General features: G+C 45.6%; 1 protein-coding gene and 1 long non-coding RNA gene across 33 annotated transcripts in view; one reads left to right on the top strand and one right to left on the bottom strand.

Annotated features, from left to right (window-relative positions):
- KALRN (kalirin RhoGEF kinase) overlaps window positions 1-23,723 on the bottom strand; it is a 502,773-nt gene that overhangs the window by 7,597 nt on the left and 471,453 nt on the right. For 21 of the 32 annotated variants that reach the window (XR_013953438.1, XM_080599249.1, XM_080599250.1 and 18 more), the window contains 11 exons: window positions 22,237-22,475; window positions 21,081-21,328; window positions 17,727-17,850; window positions 16,364-16,423; window positions 7,680-7,707; window positions 7,046-7,217; window positions 5,019-5,140; window positions 4,021-4,152; window positions 2,132-2,296; window positions 1,449-1,527; window positions 78-278 (listed from right to left, as the gene is read on the bottom strand). Coding sequence is in view for 30 of the 32 variants with exons in the window: in XM_080599249.1 (XP_080455375.1) it covers window positions 78-278; window positions 1,449-1,527; window positions 2,132-2,296; window positions 4,021-4,152; window positions 5,019-5,140; window positions 7,046-7,217; window positions 7,680-7,707; window positions 16,364-16,423; window positions 17,727-17,850; window positions 21,081-21,328; window positions 22,237-22,475 (1,570 nt within the window). In the remaining 2 variants the exon portion in view is untranslated. Of the gene's footprint in view, window positions 1-77; window positions 279-1,448; window positions 1,528-2,131; window positions 2,297-4,020; window positions 4,153-5,018; window positions 5,141-5,475; window positions 7,218-7,679; window positions 7,708-7,730; window positions 8,337-16,363; window positions 16,424-17,414; window positions 17,572-17,726; window positions 17,851-20,161; window positions 21,329-22,236; window positions 22,476-23,723 lie in introns of those variants that run through there. The other 11 variants (XM_080599248.1, XM_080599246.1, XM_080599247.1 and 8 more) reach the window with 9 other exon arrangements.
- LOC308197930 lies at window positions 12,046-16,615 on the top strand. Its single transcript, XR_013953443.1, has 2 exons — window positions 12,046-13,210; window positions 13,905-16,615. It is a non-coding gene; the product is annotated as an uncharacterized lncRNA (long non-coding RNA).

The raw sequence follows: 23,723 nt of genomic DNA on the forward strand, positions 1-23,723 counted from the left end.
GGGTGAATTTTATCCTTGGCTTTAAATAGTGCTGTGATTCCTACCCAGACACTTGAATTGAAGCTCCATGTACTTACAGCTCCAAAACTAGGATGTAAGAAGTAGGAGACTCATAGGTATCATGGATAGTGATGTACTGAGGATGCTGTAAATGCTGTAACAGAGCTGCTTCATGTGCCGCTTGCTCTTTCTTTTTCATTTTTTTACTAACGAATTTTACAGCAACATCTTTCCTGGTAGCTTTGTGAACACATTTCTTTACTATGGAGAATCGTCCCCTGGAAAAAAAAAATCAGAATAATGAATGGGACCAATAAATAAATCATGCTTGTTTTTCAGTGCAATAGCAGGCTGATTTTCAAAGTGTTATTTGATTTAGTACATTAACATTTCACAGAGAATCACACTTAACTAGTCGTTCATAACCTTTTTCCAACAAGAACCCCCATCTCTTGCCCTGGCTGTTTGGATTCTTTGGGGATTAGCAAGCACCGACAGCAAACAGCCACTTTGTTTTGTGTAGCCCTACTGATGTCCTCTAACAATCTCCCCTGGGTTCAATTTGCTGCCGCTTTTACAGGTTCTGCCTTCTTGTTCCTAAACATGGTTCTCCCCTCTCTAGTTGCTTAAATAATGAGCCCGAACTTACTCAGACAACAAAAAGAAAACCCTTGTTAAGTAATCGCTAAGCAATCATTTTGTCTTGCAGTTTCAGGCACACAGTGAGAAATTAGGAGCAAACAGCTGGCATGAAGGCATTTAGGTAAGTCACACAGACTGGTGCCTAGCACCATTCCTGGAAGCAAGAGTACTTGATGAAGCCATGTGCTGCACTTGGCCTGTTGGTAACACATACACTCTTCTTTCCACAGAACCAGGCAGCCTCCTACCCTTTCAGCCCCAGAAGCTCGTCGCTGACCTCTGGGATAAGACATGACCGCATGAACATCAACCTGCGTTGTTTTGCGCCCTTATCAGCTGTCTGCACAAGGTCCTGCTCACTGACCACCCCGCTCAGCAGAGCCCTTCAGCACCTGATTTAAGTCAGTCACATGCCTAAGTGCTTTGCAAACAGCCTCTGAGGTTAAGCACAGCCAGAACCAGCAAGTCATCCTGACTTCAAAAGCCCACATCAAACCCGAGATGTCAGAGGAGATACCAGCAAGCACTGGCCGTGGCTGCCAGAGATTTGGCTGCCTAATTGCTGAGAGGTTTGCATTCAGTCACCCATGTCCCAGTTGCAATCCTCAAATCACAACTGGTATTGAAAGACAAGATTTAGCCAGCATTTTGGCCGGTCTGTATTGTAATCAGTACTTAATATGCAATGTTCTCTGAAAGAAGTTTTCAAGCTAACTACAAAAAGCAGCCTAAGCTCTCTTCCAAGGCCCCACCTTCAAGCCACTGTTTCAGTATTTCATTGCAGCGATAAGCAGGGTTAATATTACCTCCCAATCTCATGCAGTTCTGCATATGCAAGGTCAAAGTTTTCCTTCCATGAAATAGTGGCACCATCAGCAGCAGAATCTTTGGGAGAAGAAAGCACATGCAAGAGAGTGTAAATACAATTTAGTGTGGATTATAAACTGCATATTTCTAAATTAGGTGAGAATATATTACTTAAGAACAGCAAATATTACTACTGAGTCCAATTTCACACTGCTCCATCACATCCAGTGCATTAGACCACCAAAAGCCAGAGCTTCCCAGAGCAAGGTGTGGATAAGATGGATTCAAATCTGTCCTTGCTGTTTTGGGCTGGAAAGGGACCACACAGACAGTCTCAGGACTTATCTGTGTGCAAATGGAAGGGAGATCTATGCCACGTGAGATCTCATTTCATCTAGCACAGGCTATTGAAGCCAGTCACACAGCTGGTTATGTGTTGGATCTACTGAAACTGGGGAAATGCATGCACGCTGAGCAGCAGCTGTGAGCCAGGCGGTGCAGGAACAGGCATGGAACAGGCATGGAGAGCCTTTCCAGTGGCAGGAGCTGGCTCTGAGCATCTCCCAGGCTTTCTATCCTATTCATACCAGCTCCAGGATCAACGTTCTTAGCAGGACCTCACAAGTCCAGCTCACCGTGGATTCCCTGCAAGCAGCACCCCCTCCTCCCCATACCCACTCACCGTACTCTGGGAGCCTCACGAATTCGGATGGGTCACTGGGCAAGCTGATCCCCCAGGGGTTGCTGGCGCTCACTCGAAACTGGTACTGGCAGCCTGGGGACAGGTCTTCAATGACAAGGTAGGTGTCCAGAGTTGAGGCCACCGACTGCTGCCAGACCTGCGAGCCTGTGTTGTAGGGAGGGAGAGAAGGAGAGGTGATGGAGACAACCCCGATGAGTGAACTCAGAGCAGGGAGAGCAGGGGACTTGTTCTTGCTGCCCAGAGGTTATACGGCCAAATGCTAGAGGACATTTCATAAACTGCTGTCAACATGAGAACAAAGCACGCAGAGGCTCTCTCTCCAATGTGGTGCCCTGGGAGGTTAAAATCCTCGGGGTTTTTAACAGGCAAAGTTAAGGCTGATTTATTTCTGTTAAACCAGAAAGGGATATGAGAAGCTGTTTGGTGTTGCAGATGTTTCCCTATCTGTTGAAATGCAGGAGGAAGGAGATGCCCCTCACTTGACTGCTACCAATGGAAAAACCACAACCCAGGGACAAGCCGATCTGTCCAGAAGTCTAGCTGAAGCTGTGTGCTACCAGTGATGTCTGCAGGCAACAAGATAAGGCAGAAAAGGAGGAATGACTTGCTGATGGCTCTGCTATCAGAGAAACACTGGGGAAAAAAAAAAAAAAAAGGTAGGAAGCAAGCCCCAGGTGAAGCTGAGGAAGGGCACCAGTGCAAAGTGCCTGCAGAAGACCTGGTGGCTCCAGTGAAAGCTGGAGCTGCAAAGAACCAGTTTTCTGAGGCTTGGCATGGGCTTTTTGCAGATATGCAGGATTGCAGCTAAAAAATGTGTGACTCCATGACGTGTTTCTCCTCCTAACAGAAAAAAAAAAACAAAACATTGCCTAGCCTGTGGCATCCAAAGAGCAATACTTCATTCGTCTGCACAGGAACACACCAGGGCACAGAACAGAAAAGGACTGCTAGGACACTGAGCCCTATCACATTCCAAGATTTATTTCAATAACATATCAAATTTTGTCTTAAAACTAGTAGCTTCAGAGCTTTTTAGCTTTATGTTATGTACCATGATATGTATATTTTCTGTACTATGGGTAAACACACTGGTGGCACAAGGAAAGCGAAGGCAAAGTATTGACCTTGAGAAGGTATTAACGTGATGGAGTGATTAGCATGATGGAGATGCACATTTGCTAACCTGAGGTGGGATTTTTGAAGGATGAAGGAAGAAAACAGAGGCCACATACCTAAGGCAAGGTTTACTGCCCAGAGAGCATCATGCCATTGCAGGAAGAATGCAAAAGGGGATGTGAATCGCTTCAAATGCCCTTGATGAGCAAACATAGCTGTGCATACAGGGGCAACAGTGCATTTATCTTCTATTTAATTTTTTCAGGGGGAGTTAAATCCATTCAGATGGCTGGATTTAAGAATGAGTGGATTTTGGAACTGAGCTAGAAAAACATGCAGGAATCTGCAGTGCTATCCAGATAAAATAATAATAATAATAATAATAATAATAATAATAATAATAATAATAATGAGGCTGCTTTGTCTTTGCATTACCAGGAAACATCCACCAGAACAGCTTGATGAATACCGTGGCAGCAGAATGCAAATGATGAAAGGATGCCTTAGTGATCAACGTATTTCAGCTGAACACACTTGCCTTAACAGAGTGGAGGAAACAGAAAAGTCTGTAATATATGAGAAGTTGGGCTGCATGACAGAAGGGCTTCTTTTGGCCTTCCACTTTGGGATCTGTGAGCAACAGATAATCACGCCCCAGTGGTGGCAAGGATGCTTTGGGACCTATTGTCCCATAAAGCAGAATTACTTTGGTCTCATTTTCTCGGCTAGTGAGCACAGCTGAAAACACTTACCTTCTTCTCTGTACTCCACAGTGTAGCCTGAAATGGTGCAATTGCCTGTACTGGAGGGGGGCAGCCAGCGAAGGATCACAGAGGTGCAGCTTCTCTCCTGAGCAATGGGGCGATTTGGGGCAGCCGGGACACCTTGGGGAGAGAAAACAGGCACCCAGTCCAGCATCATGTCAGCAAGCCCTAGTACTTTAACTGAGGGAAACAAGTATTCACGTGGACATCACCAAGCAGCAGTGAGGTGGGGAGGTTGTTACCCCCAGAGTGTCCGAAAACGACAGAAGAAAGCCGTTCAGAGTGCATCTGTGTGTGGTGCTTGGTGTGGCGGCAGTGGGTTGACAAACAACCAGCCAGGCTGCTGTGTTTTGCCCAGGGCTCCCTTCAGCGCTGTAGCAGTTAATGCAGCCACTAACTTGTTTGGATAAATTGGGGAAATGATATCTCTACGGCCAAAGGGGAGAAGAAACAAATCGACTTCGCAATGCTGGTGACACTCCTGGTCTGTAATTCACCGGCCAGACATTCGTCTCTGCGCCATGCCCTTGGACGCAGCAGCTAGCCCTCATCTCTCACGTTAACACATCCCTCCCAGAGCTGGAGGTCAGAAGCCATCAGCGCACTGTTTCCTATTCATTACAATTAGCTGGGTCACTAATCACAGTACTGAGGACTCAGGCTGGGTTTGAATCCCAGCAGAACAGTTTGCCCCGGCCCAAACTCCCCGAACCCCGGGAAGCAGCGCTGCAAGCAGGATGCAGGAGCTGAGCCCCTGCCAGTCCGTTTCCATTGCCCAGATGTGATGCTTACATTTGGTCAACTTAACCAACGCAAAGAGCCTGCGATGCCTTCAGCCAGCAGTGGGAGGCTTGGCTAAGGACGGGTTATATTTGTCTCAGTTCGCCTGGCACAGCTCCATGCCCGGCTGCCTTTGCACCGGGCATTTCGGTGTGTTCCCGGCCCTGTAGAGGAAAAAGGCTGGCTGTGAGGGTCAGGCACGTTACCTTGGACTTTGACTGTGGCCGAAGTCGATGCCGTCCCATGTTCATTAGCCGCCACGCAGGTGTAAATGCCGCTGTCCTGGGGCATCACGTTACAGATCTTCAGCGTCAGCTCCCCGGAGTCACTGCGGGTGCAGAAGCCTGGATTACAAAGTACTGCTTTGCCCAATAATGCTTTTTATCCCCACTTCTGTCCTGTCTCGTTACAAACACATGTGCACACAAATCCTGTTAACTCATTTCAAGGAGCATCCCCCCAGCAATCTGGGACCCAAATGCAACCCCTCCATCTCTCAGGATTAGGTTGCCATAAAACCTTTGAGCAGAATGGTCCCAATGGGGCCCTGTGGGGCAAATCTGCCGCTCTGCTGTGGTCTCAAAGGAGATTCAGACCCCTGGAGCATGTGATGGTGACCTCTGTGGCCAGGAGAGTGGACATTTCACAGCAGCTGGGGATAAAAAATGTCAGCGCTGAGTTCTTGGGAGACGCTCGGTCTTTTGGCCAATCTGAGCAAATAAACAACTCTACTCAACCTACTGAATTTATAGCAGGTCTGCAGATAGTCAGCTCAGTGGAGTTGGCCTGAATGAAAGGATTCTGCTTGTGTAACTGAGCTAGCTGTGCTGGAGACCCCACTTAGAGCCAACAATAAATTTCTTTGATGGCAAAACTAGAGCGGTTCTTGAACGTGCAAGCCATCGGAAACTGCACAGGGACACGGCTGCCGGTGTAACCGCACGGACACTGTGGCTTTGGCTGGCCTGACTGTGCTGGTTGAGGAACGGGACAGAAACATCCCCTTCCCCCGCAATCCGGACACCGATGCCAGCAGGATTTGTAAGACAGACGCTGATCTGCTGGGCCTCTCTTTGGCAGGCAGCGCCTGCATGGAAAAACAAGCAGGAGGAACGAGACAACACAAGTGCTGATAGCGCACAGCAAGGGACGGCACAGGCGAAAGGCTGATGTAAAACAGAGCCCCATATGGAAATACCCCCCCCATCCCAGCCCCGGCCAGCAGCCTGAAGATAAGGCTCTACCAATCTAATGGCTAACAAGGCAATTTGGGGTACCCTGGGGCAGCTTCACAAGGCAACAGTCTCTGAAGGAAGCTCTTGATCAGACGTCTTTTCTTTTCTTCTTTTTTTTTTTTTTTTGAACATGTAAAATCCCTTCTCTCTTAGTGTACATTTGTCACTTCCATGGACTTTTTACTCCCCGGGTTTGTCTCAGCCTGAGCCAGCACTGCTCACAAGTTCACATGAAAGATTGCCTCCTGGAGATTTCCACTTCAGTTTGGCCCAAATAGCTTATGTAAGCCGCAGATGAGCATCCAGCAGCAGGCTGTTATCTGACCTGAATTCAACTCCAGATCTTTTCAGATCATCCCATTGTTTGCTGTAAAGATGGGCCAGGAACATCATGACAAGCATCTTTCTGTCCAAGTGCAGCTGGATGTAGCCTTCCCAGGAGCACATGTAGGCTCTTTGAGGAGCAGCTGAGGAAAGGCTCAGGAAAACTGCATGAGTTACCACCTCTGCCCGTGAGATGAGAACATTCCCAATGGTGTGGATAAGTAAATGAAGAATATTGCAAGCTGATGAGGGCTTGCTCTGCTCTACTCCTGTCCCTACCAAAGGTGAGCATCATATCAAACCCAAGCAGATAAGCCCCAGCAAAGCGGAGGCAATATTACCCAAAATAATATGGTGGAAACATTAATTGCTTCTGGCTTGCAGCTGGCTCAGAGGTCTTGGCCTTCTGGGGCACAGCACAACCAAAGTTCACAACTGCCCACAACACGCTCAGTGGAGATAGGCTACATCAACTTGGGAAACTATAGAGCTACCCAAAACCCAGAGTTCAACCCTTTCTACTAGCTGACGTCTGGCTCAGCGATGTGCCAATTCACCATGCCAGCCTTGATTAACTGCATTTCTAATGAGTCTTGTAGCCCAGCTGGTGCTGTATTTGAGGAGGACATGACCATCATGACCAGATGTGTTGGGATCCAGAGACGGGACCTTACCAGGATGACACCGTGTAGGTGGCCGTGCTGTTGTCATTGTCAAGAATGTTTTGATCTGGTCCTTTCCAGGTTATAGTTGGTTTGGGACGTCCACAGACTTTGCACTGCAGCATCACCGTGTCGCCGAGCAGGCAGGTGATATCCACTAAAGGCACAAGAAACTCTGGAGCCACTGGAGAAGAACATAGAAGGAACACCTTCTTTTAATGCACAGGAGAGGATGTTCCCCATGCAAGTCTGGAGAACACATTATAGGATCAGTTGTGGTTTGCTTTTGTAGAGGGGTGACGTGTCAGGGTTAAGCACTGAAGATCTGGGTCCCAAATGGATTATCCCAGAGTTGTTAGTGAAACTCCACCTTCACTAAGAGCCAGCTGCCAGCAGCCCAGGGAAGGAGGTAGCAGGGACTGACTGTGCCTGGGTCTGAGCTCTGGCAGGAAGGTGAGGCTGGGCGAAGGTGTGTTTGGCGAGGGGTGGGTTTGGGGCACTCAGTGCATGTTCTCAGGCTCTGTGAGCCCACCAGCAGATTGTTGAAGAAGAGTTGCCTCTGCTGTGAGCACTGCTGTGTGGGACTAAATCCCAGCTGCTGGCTCACCCCTCAATGCAAGTCAGTGCACAGCTGTCTTTAACTCACCTTCTTGAATGAAATTGGGGTTGATTATCTGAAAAATACAAAGAAATAATACATATAAAGCAGTTATTTAGTTGTCTGGACAGTTGCAGAGAGACATCTGGTTTCACAAGGCAAGGAGGTGAGGCTGACCCGAACTGCAGAAACACTGACCAGTGGGCTCAAGCAGTCTCAACAACTGGCAAACACAGCAAGCTCTGGTGACAACTGAACAAGCCAGTGCGCAGTTGAAACAGTAAATGATAGCTACAGTTTCTGGAAGGCTGATAAAGCAGACTTTGTGTGAACTGCATCGCAGGTAGCAGGCGCAACACCAAGGCTGAGGAAGGTGACCGTGCTTTCTCTTTGCTTAGGTGATGCTCAAGCCATTAATTGCTTTCCACCTGGATGTGGTTTGTGCCCCCCTGTGCCCAGCTCCAGACCCACATCACACAGCACCTGCAGCCACCATGCACCTGGGGCACCTCACCTGTGCTCTAGCCACTAACCAGCTGTGGGGAGCTTCTGCTCAGCTTCAGGGAAAAAAAGGTAAAGTGCTAAAACAGAAATACTGGCTTATTTTTGCGTACTGACACATATCAGTCCTGCAGCAGTTCATGGCCTGTCATGAGTAAAATACCACTTGTTTCATTTGGCTGCTGGAAACTTTATAACTTGAACCTGGAATTGGATAACTGAGAGTTATTTTGTCTAACTCGTTAATTGATCAAGTTAGCAAAGACTTGAAAAGCTACTGTCTCACCATAGCATAGATATGTGTGATAGTTACATCATGCTAGTCCTAGAAGAAAAGTTGGGGGATAGCAAAGACAACAGCGATAAGTTCTCACACACAGCATCAACTCTAACTACATAATGGTGTACCATAGTATAGATGTTTTAGCCTCATTAACTGGTTTAATAATCCAATAAGGTCTTGTTATCCAAAGTCACACTAATAAATATCAAGCACCATAAACACCAGTGTGGTTATCTCACCTTGTTTCTTTGCTACTGTCTATTTCAGAGCTATTTTGGAAGATGTCAGTGAAGCAGTGACCTAATTCATGGTCTGCCAAAGCTGATGGGAGTTATTGCAGTGACCAGAAACCAGGCCACGAGGCAGAAGCAACAAGCCTTCAAACACGTAGATGCATCTTTGAGATTCATATTTATTTTGGAGAGTTATAAATAGTTTTCCAAGGTGCATGGCTCAATGTGCCATTCAAGGAGGCACTGGAGTGCATTCAGACTAATTTTGGCTGCATAGCCCTTCTGCATAGCCCTAGGCTAAGCTCTGGTACCAGCACTCAGCCCCCAGGCTCTGCTTCCCCCATCACCACCAGAAAGCACAAATGGATGAGTCCAACGTGGACTCATCGCTCACATGGGCATTTTCTCCCATGGAAACATAACTTCCATAAATTCCTCATCGTCTGAGACTGAGACTATCCTGTGGCCTAGCAGCAGACAGAGTTTGGTCCTACGGGAACACGTATAGAGAACCCAAATTCACCGTACTGGCTGAAGCAACCCGTCAATGCCAGTGCTTTGTGCTGTGCTCCAGGGAGGGGCGTGGGCTGGTGGTTGTGGGCACAGAGGTTACGGTCGCTACCACGTGGCCAGCCTATCCTTCAGGTCTGGACCTGGCAGGCGAGATGGTTTGGGCTCTTGGGTTCTCCCAAGAGCATTGAGAGTTCAAACGTTTCATCCCCAGCAGCCTGGAAGCAGCCAGCCTCTTGCTACACCCCTGGAAAGGTCCCTTTGAGGACTATTTCTATAGTCCTCGTATGGCCACACTGGGAACACCTGGGGGCACCTCCATGGGGAGGTGGCAGCAGAGCGTGTCCCCACTGTGGTGCGATGGCACAGCTCGGCCTGGTTGCACCCATGGGGCCCCCGCACCCTGATGGCCTTTTGTGTCTCATCCCTCATCCCTGTTGTCACCCTTCCTCCTGCAACTGTGGCCCAGGATGCACATACAGCCTCCAGCCCCCATGGGCAGGAAGCAATCGGGGTGTAAGAGGGCACTGGGTGAAGGAAAACATCTCCCCGCCTGTGAGGAGGGAAAGGGAAGACGGCACTTGTGATTAACTTACAGCACTCACGTAGCACTGCAAAGGAAGAAAAAGCTGTTGTAGGGAGGGAGATTTCCAGCTAGATAACCACCTCTTGCCACTTTTCACTAAATGAGACCATCTATTTATCAGATTAGTAACCTGAGGCAGCAGTTCATTTGCACATACATCTTCATTTTTGTAGTTTGTGGCTTAACTGGAGCACACATACATCCTCTGTAGTGCTCCCCTGTCTTCCCTGCAGCGTGCACTAAATTCCCATATTATTCACTGATTTCTGTCCTGGTAAGATTAGAGATCCAGAGAAAGAAACGCTCCTAACACTTTATATTAATTTTATAGTGCTAAAGGATACATTAGAAGATACAGCTACAGTGATATATGTTATAGATACATCTATAAATAAATAATGCTACAATTTCAATATTTTCTAAGGCACAATCATTTATAATAATTGACTTACCAATGTTGTTTTCCATTGCCTTACTGATGGGATATTATAAAAGAAAATTACCGCTGCTAGATAACATTGGAAGAGTCTAGGGGTAAAATTTACATTTCCTTTGATAAAACTTCAGCTGCTAATTAATAAAATGCTGCCTAACGACACCCCACAGCCATGTCTCAGCTTTCACCTGCTGTAAGCTTAGAGAAAAATAAAAGCCTTTTCGCAAGAGAATGCTAAATGCTACCAAAATGATTTAATACATCACTTGATTAGGGAACAGGTTTTGCTTAAATCACAGGGTGAGAAGTACAGAAATAGCAAATGAAAGATTCACAGCCAGAAGCCAGCTTTCCTGACCCACACATCAGCCCCATGGGGTTATGGTGCCTCTCTCTGCAGAGCATCCAGGTTTCTGGGCAATGGGTACATGGCAGGAGAAGACAGACTCCATGAAGTCCTTCTCGACTAAGTGAAAGGCCTTTGGAGGTGATTTCTTCATGTGCCAAATTGACTTTTAATTGGAGAGGAGAGCTCCGGATCATGGCCCCTTCACCCTCTGAGAACTTTGCACAGCCTCCTGCAGGTGAGTGAGCTGAAGGGAGATGACAGATTTCTTTTTTTGTCTGGCAAAATACCTGCAGCCGGATCCAGAGTGGACAAAATCCTCTAACTGCATGGCTGGTAGAGTTTGTTTCTCAAACAGTGATGCTAAAAATGGAAACCCTGCGCAAAGTGACAAAGGCAGCCCATGAAGCAGTCTCTGCTCACACCATGTGGGGTCCAGCACTGACAAGGCAAAGAATGGAAGCTGGAGAGAAGGGACTGAGACACACAAATGGGACGACAGGTCAGCATTATTCCATAGAAAAGACAGAAATAGACCTTGTTCCTCCCTTCTCCAGCCTGCGTTGTTTCAGGGCTCAGACCAAGAAAGGTCCAGATGTCTTTGTGGGTCTAAGTGACTTTTTTGTTGCAAAACAGGGTTTGGAGATGATTGCCAAATCCACCCGTAACACCTAAGCCTACTTGCAAAGGGCTCACCAGGCTTCCAGATGTGTCATGCTGAATTTTCTGTGAGTTTGTTTAAACAGGACAAAAGAAGCAACTTAGTGTTGCAGTCAGACTTCAGAAAAGCAGCACAAATGCTGCATACAGCAACTCAGCACTTTGCACCACTGGATCACATTTTTCCTGGTTTGCCAAGATCATGTTATGAGCACAGAAAGGCATTTGCATTCGTCGCAGCAAAGCTGTCCATTTGCAAAGTGACTCCAACCTCTGACTTGTTAGCAGAGCTTATCTGTCATGTATATGCACATGCTACGTAAGTGCATCACAAACAGGACAAACAGTGATTTTCCCCACTTTTGCTGAGTCGTAAGGCTGGACTGCCAACCAAGCCCTCCATAAAAAGATCCATGCTTTAGCTAAACAGCAGAGGGCATGTTTACTCCAAGGCAAGCAGCTCTGCATTTGGTAAACACCTCATAGCACTTCTTGCTCATCAAGTTAAAATAAAATATTGACTCATTCGCACATGCTGGTAGCCAGCAGCAAGCTCCTTGCTCCTTCATTTAAAAAAGAAAAAAAAAAGTAATGGTTCTCAGAAAAAAAATAATAAAGAAGTGAAGAAGAATTAAACCAACTGCAATTTGCAGGAAAAGATATATTAGTCCCTCTCTGATCAGGTCAACTTCTAATGTGAAATTTTTAGGGGGAAAAAGTTTCCCCCTCCCCCCCACCCCCCAAAAAAAAAAAAAAACAAGAGAAATCTCTTGATAAGTGGAGCGAATAAGGATTTCTCCCTGTATGTGGGTAGGTGCCCCCAGTGGGAGAAATTATTTAAACTGAAAGAATGGTACCTGATGAAACATCCCACAGTACCAGGCCTTTGGTGGGGAGGGGGGATGCCTTCTGGCACCCAGCATGGATGGGCTCAGCTGTCGCTGAGAGGAGCCACAGGGGATGCTGGCCATGTCCTGTGGGTCTGTGCACGGCAGGAGTCCTATTCCCTGCATCAGGCTCCAGCTGATGTGCTTCAATGGCTGTAGCTGTAGGGTGTCTCTGCTTTTGAAGGCTACCACACCGTGTTGTGGCACCCTATTGTTTTCCTGCAGATTAAGTAGATCACTTGTTTCTTTTCCAAAAGCTAAACTGCAGCACCTGTGCTGCCAACTGGCTTGACACCTGATGAGCCACCTGCCCACTCCGTCACGGCATCCCTGTCCACCCAGGGCAGCAGGACTCTGGTATTGCCTGTGGAGGCCACCCCAGGGACACTGGAAGCTCTCAGAATTGCACTTGCTCTTGTTGTACCTGTGATAAGAGCCTCTTCCCAGAGTAAGGCAGTGCTGTGCTACGCGCATAAACAGCCATGGGAAAATAATCTGTACCTGGAAAGGCTTTCTTACCAGTATTGTTCGAGAGCAGAGAGAGTATGTTAGATATGCTCTGGAGATGCAAAACTCAAGGCAGAGGGATGAACACATTTACCTAAAGCACTTGGGAATTCCTGGCCTGAGCTGAGAGTTGATGTGAAGCCAATGCTGTTATCCACCAAGCCATTGCTTACTCAACCACTTGGACCATGAGGATGCTAACACGATGTTCTTGCCTGCAGCATGCTCCCAGTGCTGATTTCCCTCAGTCTCTGGGTAGTCCTGAATGTACTAAAGTGTCATAACTGAAAAAAAAATGATGATGAAGCCCAACCTACATACCTTGGCAATATCCCAGCTCACTAACCTACTGATGGCACTTCCACCAACTCAGGGTGGGCCTGGACTTCATCGCACCTTTGCAGGGCTAAGAAGCAGGAACAAACACACTGGGTGTTGGCTGCCTGTTGGTCAGGATTACTTGCAATGCACCGCAGCTGGCATCGCCCTGTGCAAAACAAGATGTCAGATCCCTACAGAAGAGGTCTGCTCCAAAGCCTGGAAGCTGAATTTAGCGAGCCTCAGCTCCATCAGGTCTGCTGGGAGGACATCTGCTCAGAGAAGAGAGGTGGCCTGATGGGATCTGCACAGGTGACCTATGACCTCCTCAGCAATATTGAAACCCCACGAGGTGTTATGACACCGAATTGTACGACAATTAGTTGTGTCATTGTCCAGGACCCCAGACATGGGTGTGGATGATATTCACTGATTCACAAGGACATACACCTTCTTCCCAGAAGGAGAACTGCCTGTCCCTGTGCAATTAGCTACAGACACGTGGAAAGGGACACTCTGATCTTTCTTAAATACAGGTTACTCCTATCCTTCACGTGGCTACAACTGCTCCTCACATTCCTGCTCCTACACTCCACATACCTGACAGGTGACTTTACACCTTCTGTTTTGTGTAACAATTGCACAAAATAGAAACTAGGAAAAAAAAAAACTACAACAAAACAAAACACCACCATATTTCGTTTCCATTCTTGTCCGCTTTCATTACATGTTGATAAACTACAAGAAAAGAAACAGCCACCAAGAGATACAATTTCTATTCCAAGTTACAAAGAATGGAAAGTTCTCTATTTATGCAGATAAAAATATAGTAATAACATTTTAGCTTTTTGAAAACAGTCACAATTCTAGTTTTTTGCTCTCATTATATGTTCTTCACATTTCTTTCTTTCTTTCTTTCTTTCTATTTCCCCTTGAAACAAAACAAAGTCAAAGTGCTTCAATAATCTGTAATCTACTGAACAGATATGTGGTATTTTATAAATAGCAACCAAAGCTGGACCTGAAAGACTGCAGCAGCCGTGGGACTTCATGGATATATCATGACCAGCTTACTGACTTCTCGCACAGGAAACAGGCTGGAGGTAAAATTCACTAACACTTCCAACTAATTAATGTGGCTTCTTTGCATTTAGAGCCTGCTCTCTTTCTTCTAGCACTGGGAGCCTGTTCTCACGTATGACAGGAAGAGGGATGTCGGCCTGTTGGGGTGACAGCCCTGTAGAAGAAGCCGGGTGACTCGCCCAAGGCTGCAAGTACAGAGGCCTCCTCCTTAATGACAAAGGTAGGCCGCGTGGGCCTGTAAATGGTGGTGTCTGGGCCAGGACACAGCTCTCCTGCCAGCACTCCCACAGACTGTGAAATTGTCACAAGCCGAGCCTATGAAACTGTCACAAGCTGAGCCAGGTGTCAGAGCCAGGTCTGCCCCCACCGCCGGCAGCCGGTGATGCTCCCAGCCTAGGAGCTCGCCACCTCACCACACACCCCTGGAACAGAGAAGGGGGAGCCTGGGGAGAGGCTGGTTTTCACTACGTGCACAGCTTGGTGTAGAGGGTATCAGAGCTTTTTAGCAATATTTAAGCACAAGACACAAAGCCAGAAAAGTCAGCTGTTTGGTTTTTTTTCTGCAAAATACGGTTAAGAATGTACACCAGCTGCCCTACTCCCTCTGTATCGGGTACTGTCCCCAGGGGAGACCGAAAACACGCTGGCTGACGGAGGATTTGACAGTCCTGCTCCGATACTATGTGCAGGCACAAGCACAATCACGGGACACAAGAACCTGCAAAAGCAAGGGACTAATGTTTCCCCTATGGACTGGGTCATGCCCAAAAGTCTTCCACCATGCCATGGTGAGCCTGCCTCAGGAAAGGAGCTGGAGGTGGGGATAAATGATTTTGAAAGGACTTGCTAATGTTCCTTTCCCCTCACTGACAAGCCTGAAAACTGGAACCATCACCAGAGGAGAGGAATGCAGACTAGAAAGAGCCTGGAAAGCCCACCAGCCCTGGGAGCTGCCAGAGATCCAGCTGCAGTTCCTCTGAGAAGAGATTCCACAGCGCATGCTGAGGCCTGTGCTGTTGAGGTGTGCTAGCCAGCTGCGCTGCAGGTTAGACATCTCTGCATAGACCTCCTGATGCTCTGCCATCACTGTCTGACTTCCTCCACAGTTCTCCTGCACGATGAAATCCTGTATCAGGCTCTGGTGGTGGAAAAAGCTTGCCTTGCTTCTGTTTTAATGAGAAAAGGCTTTAGCTCCTGAGGCCTTAATCCAATACATTTCTCACAACACATTTGAGAAGGAGCATCACAACATCCATAATAAAGGGACAGGGAGAACAAGCTTTCCTTTAGCACACATCCCTTTCTCAAAGATGTATTTACTGATGCCAACGCAATTAAAATAGAAGAGAACCTTCAGGTTAATAGCTGAGGTGGTACATCTCAATACATTTCTGCTGTTTTTTAACCCCAGGAGGAAGGTCAGCTTTCTTTTGCAGGATGTTTGTAGTGCAATCTGGCTAACAGCTTCCTGGAGGTGCAATATCCCTCTTCTCCAATGACCTGTTCTACCATCTCTACAAAATCAGAGGTTTTGCTGAACCTTTTCCTTGCCTGTTTCAGTAGGAAGCTCTTTCAGCCTTGGTACAATGTACACAGGTGTTTAGCGTGGTCACCATACACAGAAAAATGGGCTCTGCAAGATATTAATTGAGAAGAGCCAGACATACAGCTCTCATGATTTTAAGTTCTTTCTGGCTCTCTTAACAAGGCATGTCTTGGTCACTCCACTAAAATCAGTGGCTTCACACTGGAAAAAAGAGTTGTGTAATGCATCACAAGTTGGGTCCACTTATCTGCATTAGTCTTGTCTATGATACAGGTACATTAAAGCAACTAATTTTACCAAAGTCTTCCAGTACCTTTACAGAAACACAATTTCCCATTTTTTAAGTGACATCAACTGCTAGGAAAAAAAAAAGAAACTTTTTCTTTTCTGATCTATATTTAAAGCACCAGCTTGGTGCAACATCGTTTGCTCCAGTAATTCACAACACAAACCTGACTAGCAGCCCTGCATGTGTTGCCAGGACAGTGGGTGTTTTTAAAACAGAGAGCTGCTGCATTTATTGGTAGCTGACAAGCATGCACGATCATTTCATTGAGCGAGGTCCCAGGTGAGAAGCAGCGACTGAGGGCGGCTATGTAAGCCTCCAGCTCAGCAAGAACTTGTTCCTCAACTTCCTCCACTGCTGCTATCACAAAGGCAACCTGAACTCCAGTTCACTGCTTGGCAAAAACAGAATTGGTGCTTTGTGTGACTCATGTTTAATTGGCACATATGTCCATGAGCGATGCAGACCCACCAGCTCCCCTTCCAGCACAGGCATTTCAAAACAGGCACATGTTCTTGGAAAAAATAATGACAAGGATGATTGTCTCTACCTCCATGCTAGTATTGGGGTCAAGGTCATCACACTCTGACTCCTCTGAGCTGTTTGTCTCCTTGTTTGGCAGCATGAAGAGGAAGAAAGAGAACAAGAGATTAGAGGAGAGATTGGTTAGACAGGGCAGAGCAGCAAGGAATTGTGAGCAGCATGGGGACGGATAACAGGACAGAAAATGTTCCAAAAAAAAAAAAAACCCAAACCCAAACCAAACGAACAACAAAACAAGAGAAGCAAAGGCGAAGACATGCTTTTGCCAGAGGAGAGGCAGTGATTCCGCAAATCGTTCGGGCAGTACAACAGCAAGGAAGCAGGAGAAGGAAGCCCCGTGACCACCATGCTGCAGCAGCTGCTGCCCTTAGCTCTGGGTGCGAGGGGCAGCCGGGTGGCAGTGGCAGGGCTCCTCTTTGCACATGCCATCTGTTTCACGAGGCATACATGAGGGAAAGCCTCCAGAAAGGAAAACACTTAATCATGGGCTCTCCTGGAGAGGGGTGGATCCATAGTACATGCTCAAGTGCTTTCCTGCATCAAGGCTGGGCTTTGGTTGTGTCAAAACCACAACGAGTATTTGTTTGCTTGCCTCTGCTGGGAGGGATAGCCCCAGATTAGTCCTGAGCAGGCCTCATGGTTGGTTTATAGAGATGGATCCTCTCAATTGGAGCACAGTAGTTAGGCACTCAGAGCTGAAGATGGAGCTTAACCCCACCGTTCTCAACCTTTTCCACACTGGGAGATCTCAGAGAGAGAGAGACAGACACGGACACACACACACACACGGACACACACATAACCCTCTCCTGGCAAGACCGAGTCAGCATCTCTTTCCTGTCTGGTAATATGGAAATAAAAAGGTCATTCAGACCATCTCCCCAGAGCGAACTTCTTTAGCATCTCAAGGTTGAGAACCCCTTACCATAATATGTGGGGAAATATTGGCCTAAGAAAAACTCATCAACATTAAAAAGGCATTCATTTCACCCGGTGGCTTTCTCACCGCTGCAGTTGCTCTGATGGAGCTGCAGATTGGGCTAGATCAGAGGTAAGTCATTCACTATTTTCAGTTATTTACAGAACAGTTATTTAACCTTATACATAGTCTTTTAATGAAGATTACTTACTTGCGTATGGGATGCCAGGAAAAAGAAAACGAAAAACAAAGGCTGCATTTTTATCTTGCATGCAAAAATCCTGCTAAAATGGATACTACAAAAAAAAAAAAAAAAAGATAACTGAAGTGGAAAAAAAAAACACAAGCCCAAAATTGCCTCCCCCTCCCTCTCTCAGGAGAGGATGCTATAGGGGGTGAAAAGGATGGGAAGCAGGAGAGTGGCACACAGCTTTCCGATGGCCTTACTCACTTTAACAGAGACTTTGTTCCCCAGAATATCCTTGGATTTACGTGGCCCATTGGCTTCATTTTTGCCACTGCTCTCCTTTTCCGCCCGCTTTCTCATGCGCAGGGTATGCCATGAACATGACTTCCTGTTGTACCAGAAAACGCAGCAATCAAACGGCAAATCATAGCAGGAAGGAAGGATTTGGAAAGGAGAACCACCATCCACATTTGCGATTACTGCAATTCCCTAGAAGGTGAAAGCCACCGGCAATACGCCTATCTCTACTTGAGCAATGAGAGTTGAAGTTAAAAAACAAACCAAAGAGTTCTGCAAAGCAGATGTTGTGCCACAGTTGCTGTTTAAATGCATGGAGCAGGAAAAAATATCCCATGATGGAAGCAGGCAACTAGAACTCAGTCAGCTGGTTTCAGGGACTTTGTCTTGCATTGCCACAAACAGAGATTTATTTTATTTTTGCTGTAGTTAAAAGGTCAATTCAGTCCTCAGTCTTGTTGGTTAAAAGCAGTGAAACAAATCTAAATAAATGAGAACCATCTTAATAGATTACTTGGTCGAGCAAATAAAAAATTTTAAGAAATTGAAGGTGTTGCTCCCTACATGTTACTCAGAACATGAATAGCTCAGAAAATGGGAGCTACATCACTAACTTTCCAAGAGATAAGTAATTTCCTAGAATGACAAGCTCTGCTCTGCCTCTCAAGACCAAGAATTTCCCATTAGTGTAATATTTGATTTTGCCAATCCGAATAGAGAGAACATCAACCAGTCCATGCTTTTTGACTAGAATCACAGCAGGCATGACTTCCAGAACGTTTTTCACCCCTCATTACTGTGCCTGTGACCTTACTCTTGGAAAAAAGAAAAAAAAAGACCATGTCACCCTTTGTAAGAGCAATGCTGTGTCAACAACAGAAATTGCATATCAAAGCAGACATAAAAAAATAAAAAAAAATAAAATAAAAACAATTCTCAATATGGAATTCATTTGGTTTAAATAGTGGGCAGGCTGGGGGGGATTTGGGAAGTGGTATGTTGTCCAAAGCTGAAAGCTCTCAAAACAGCAGTGTGATGAGCTGGGATCCAGGTTCAAAGCATCTGCCCACCTTTAAGTCATGCAAATTTTATTTGCATGTTTTAAGCCCAATGTTTGGCACATGTCATGTCACGTCTACAGTACCTTGATACATTTTACAAAGCAAGTTGCATGTAATCCAACGATCACCTGCGATGCCAATAAAATGCAGTATGTTAGCAAGGTAGGACTTGAAGGACACCCCACACAGCCGATGCTCCCCCATGATCACTGATGATGATTCATAACCATCTTTTTGTATTTCAGCACCTGACTGGAGCTGTACAATAGCTCATTTTTTAAAAAGTAAACCCACGGGCCTCCCAGCAACTGGCTGCACTGACATAAGACCAAAATGGTTCATAGTGACTGTTTTTGACGTGGCAGCACTGTGGCCCAGGTCCCCACCAGTGGCATGGAGCTGGCGGCTGGCACGGGCAATCGTGTTTTGGCATAAGGAGCACCAACACTCCCTGCATGCCCTGGCTGGACTGGAAGGGTCGCTTGATATTCGGGCATTTTTGGGGGAGGTCTGCATTAGGTGTGCAGACCAGGGGGTATTATCCAGCACTTCGGGATAATTCCTTTACCACTTTCCTTTACAATATGATTAAGAGTCAAGGATGTGGCTGATGGACTCCCTGACCCTCACCTATCATGATGCCAACACTACTGGATCAAACACATATTTTATGTACAGTATTTGTCAACAGAAGAAACAGTTTTATTATTTTTAAGTCCATGTGATCTGGCAGACTGGACAGGGCTGAAAACACCTGCATTTTTAACCCATAGGATTTATATTAGAAAGTCATTCAAGCTTCTCTTTAGTTGCAGCGTTGTTTTAGCTCTGAGTCTGAAAACATGATTTAAGACAGAGAGAAGTGCAATGCATGTGTCTTTCAATTCTGGTATTCCTTCCTGGCCCCAATTCATACGACTATATTGCAGAATTTGACTGCACAGCTGCCATGAAATCAAAGTCTTCCACCAGGAGCCCAGTGCTGGGGTGAATGTAAAGGCACATGTTTGCAGATTGTGGTTAAAGGGGAACCCAGGAATAGCTGTGGCACACGAGCAAGAGATGTGCTGAGCAATTTCTTTGGCTTAACTTTTCATTTGCAATAGCATTCAATAGTATTCCTGAGATCACTGACTGATGGGTCAAGTCACTGTATTTCTTAACTGAATCTTTAGCAGATACCAAATTATTACTTTTAGTGAATCTCTCACAAAATCTTTCCTCACATTCAGTTCTGCACCTCAAGGCACTCACGTAAGATAACAGAATTTGTAGCATACACCATGCATTACCATGTAGTCATTTTAGATGTTAAAAGAAATCAATCGGTATTACTGAAAAGAGGGTTGTACCTTCTGTATTTAATACCAAAAAAACACTTTCTTGCATTAGTCATTTCAGACTGACAAATTTCTAAAAATCAAAAAAGAAAAATATATATCCACACATTTGTTAAATAAACAACAAAATGTTATAAACAAAACAAAACTAAACAAAAAAGGGTCAAACTAGTTCTTTTACCTCATTAAAACATGCTCATGGTGAAAATTTATTTTACATATTTAAAATAGTACATTTAAAATTAGTTACATTACAGGTACAATGATGAACATTGCGACTATCCATTATATTGCACAACCTGACTTCATCAATATGAGTTTGTTTCTTTTCTTTTTTTTTAAATAGTGCAAAATACTTTATACAGGAATGTACTTGGATGGGGGTCTTGCAAACCAAAAAATATTTTACAAAAGTTACTGCGAACAGAAAAAAAAGAACAAACCAAAACAAAATAAAAAAAAAAAGATACAAGCTGTACAAGGAAATTGCCATAGACAACAAAATCTCTCCTCTTAGAGAAGCGAACCTCAGTCCAACACAGGGCCTGATTATTTTTTTGCTAGATGCTGTTATAACCAATATATAGATTAGTAACTTAATACAACATAAATATAAGTCCAGTCCAAGCAGGTCCATGTTGGTGTAAAATGGTGTAACGTAAAATATGTCTTTAACCATCTATGGTTTTATTTCTCTCCAAAGTATAAACAAAACCCCACAAAACAAAAATAAGCCAAACCCAAGCTATCCACCATGGCTGCCCGATGCTGTGAATTGACCACTCAACTTGTTCCAATGGCACTGTAGATAAAAATCAGCAGGAATTCCCTACCATTTGGGTTTGTTTATTTTTATTTATTTATTTATTTTCCTCAAAAAATCCACATAGTGCTCCCAGCGAAGCCAACATGGCACTTACTTGATGCTTCCGTCGCTACTATCTGTGGTGGATTTAGTGAGGGGAGCCAAGATATTGCCAGGGATCCATCCTTCAGCAGCCGGAGAGTGGTCGTTTGCAGGCTGGTACACCAGGAACATGTTCTGCTGGTTGATAGCGAGGATCTGAACCACCTCTCCTTGATTCACACAGATCTCATCCTCCTTCAGTGCATAGTAATCTTTAATCACCACCATGGAAGAGGTCCCATTGCACCCTCCCAAATCAGTCTGTGGAAGTGGACACAAGAGAAACCTGGTGAGCAGGCGGTGCTGAGGAACCTGCCTTTTCTGGCAGCAGTCACAGCAAGCACTTCATTTCCAGCCTAACTGCACCAGGGAAAAAGATACAAAACACATGCAAGTTCACATAGGTAGAGGAGGATTTGAAGCATCAGCAGAAACCTGACGCAAACCAGCCTCCTGCTTCGGACTAGATTTCACAGCTGTTCTGAAGGTGACAGTGCCAGAGCAGTGTACTCATTTGCGTGGTATTGCAGATGAACTACCTGTGCTGAACCAAATGCAGGGAAAGACCAACGAAGGCTCACATTAGAAGCCAAATGAATACTCACACATTTCATTGATCTTAAATATAGGTCGTACTGGAAAGTGGCTTTGGTTAACTGCAGCCAGCAGCTGGGCCCAAACACCACTGACAGTTACTGCCTCCTTGGTTTGTGTGAATTGTGTTGGGGTAGTGCACACGCACCTGGATTACAACCTTCAGCTGGCATCTTTGGAGCTGTTACGTGAGAAAAGGTCTAAGCTATTTAAACCATCGGAGTAGACCTCTTCAGGAATGGGTGGTTAATGGATATTAAAGAGGTCTGAATATTGCTGTTGGTGATACCGCAAATGGAAATTCAGTTCACCAAGTCCACAAACGTAGTGCCCTGAAGAACACTGGGGTCAGGGCTCCGGACAGGTTCTGTTCCAGATTTCCAGCTGAAGAGCCACCTGCCTGAGTGCCAGAGCTTTCACAGTCTCCGTTTAACTTCAAATCACATTTCACACCATTGCTTCAGTATGTTGATTCCTGTTGACCTGGTTAGCTGATAATTAAAGCTAACGTCACTGATAGTCTATGGTACAAGAAATGGACTATGAGATCATGTTTTACCAGATGAGTTCAGTACCTTGCTTTGTTCGTACTTGTCTCCGGGCTGTGAATGTTCATACCCTGTGCTGCCATTGGAGGTAGATATCTTCAGGGGTGGGAGAGAGGGATTACGGCTTGTAGCCTTCAAAGGCTTCTCAGACCCTACTGGAACAGAAGAATAGGGTCTGCTGTTGGGCTGAGAGACCCTACCGGTCTGGGGCCTCAGCACTGCTGAGCTACTTTCTTTGCGTTGGTACTCTATGGGAGACTGTAGCGCTGCAAAAGAGGACAAGAATTAGCGATATGCTTTCAATGACATTGAAAAGGGATGTAGGGGGTGTGTGGGGTGACTCGATCGGAGCAGATACATAAATTGCAAAACAAACAGGCACAGAAAATGCCACCCAAGGAAGCACATGGCACGTTCACAGCTACACAGGATGCAAGCGTGTCACGCTGTACTGTGCATGAACTGAACGCAGCAGTTCATGATACTGGGAGGAACAGCTTCTCTAACGAGCACAGTGGGCTAACTCATTTGCCATTCATAGCACGCGTAATTGCACTCAGTTTCTTTGAAATTGCACAAATGAAGTATCAGAAAAATAATCCTGAAAAAAGAAGTCTGAATAAGAGATGTACAGCTTTTTTATAGTGAATTTTGCTTATCATCAGGAAACACAGATTAAGACCCATAAATCTCATTTGTGTATTCCCATGAGAGCTTGACTACTAAATTCTCTTCAAATATGCTGCACTGAAACTTTTCTCCCTATGCAATTTCTGTATTAACTACTTTGGCTCAAATAAACCACTGGAGATGACCAGCAAGTTAGGAAGTATAGATGGTACAACAATATCAATCCCAGCAGCCCAGACCTCTCCAGAAAACACCCAAAAAGCAATATTAAACAGCTTCACAAGCCTTTAAAAAAGACTGCTTGTGAAAGAGTACATTTTGTAGTCACGGATAGAGCTTACACTCTGGGAAAAGGAAGGACAAAAATGCCAGATGGTGAAGAATTTGATATGTTTGGAGGAGAAGGGACAAGGGCTGGGGCTCACATGGGATGGGAAAGAGACAGATTTACTAGGCTCAGACTCCCATCCCCAGACCTATGGGTTTGTTTTCTGCATGTCATGTGGCTTTAATGGCTGATTTATAGGCAGTTAATGCTGTGTACATGCACCAGACTAAACCTACTGGAATGCGGAGAGACTAGTCTAGCAGGAGGCAGACAGGAGGACATAATGTCACAGCATCGGCCCAGCCAGGGAACCACAACAGAAGGAATGTCTTTCCCAACAAGAGGAAAAGGAAAGACAAACAGAAAGGCTCAGCACCACACAACATACTCTCTAATGTTCCCCTTCCAGAGAAAGGCAGGGCTGGTCCAACAAGAAACCACTTGATACTAGAGAACAAGAGACTAAAAAAATCAAGGAGGCCAGACCACTGTTTTCTTCAAAATCACACGTTTTAACGTAGACCTGTAGCAATTTGGAAGATTAATCGGCTCAAAA

This window comes from Anser brachyrhynchus (genome assembly GCF_964034855.1).
Source record: "Anser brachyrhynchus genome assembly, chromosome: 7".
NCBI lineage: Eukaryota > Metazoa > Chordata > Aves > Anseriformes > Anatidae > Anser > Anser brachyrhynchus.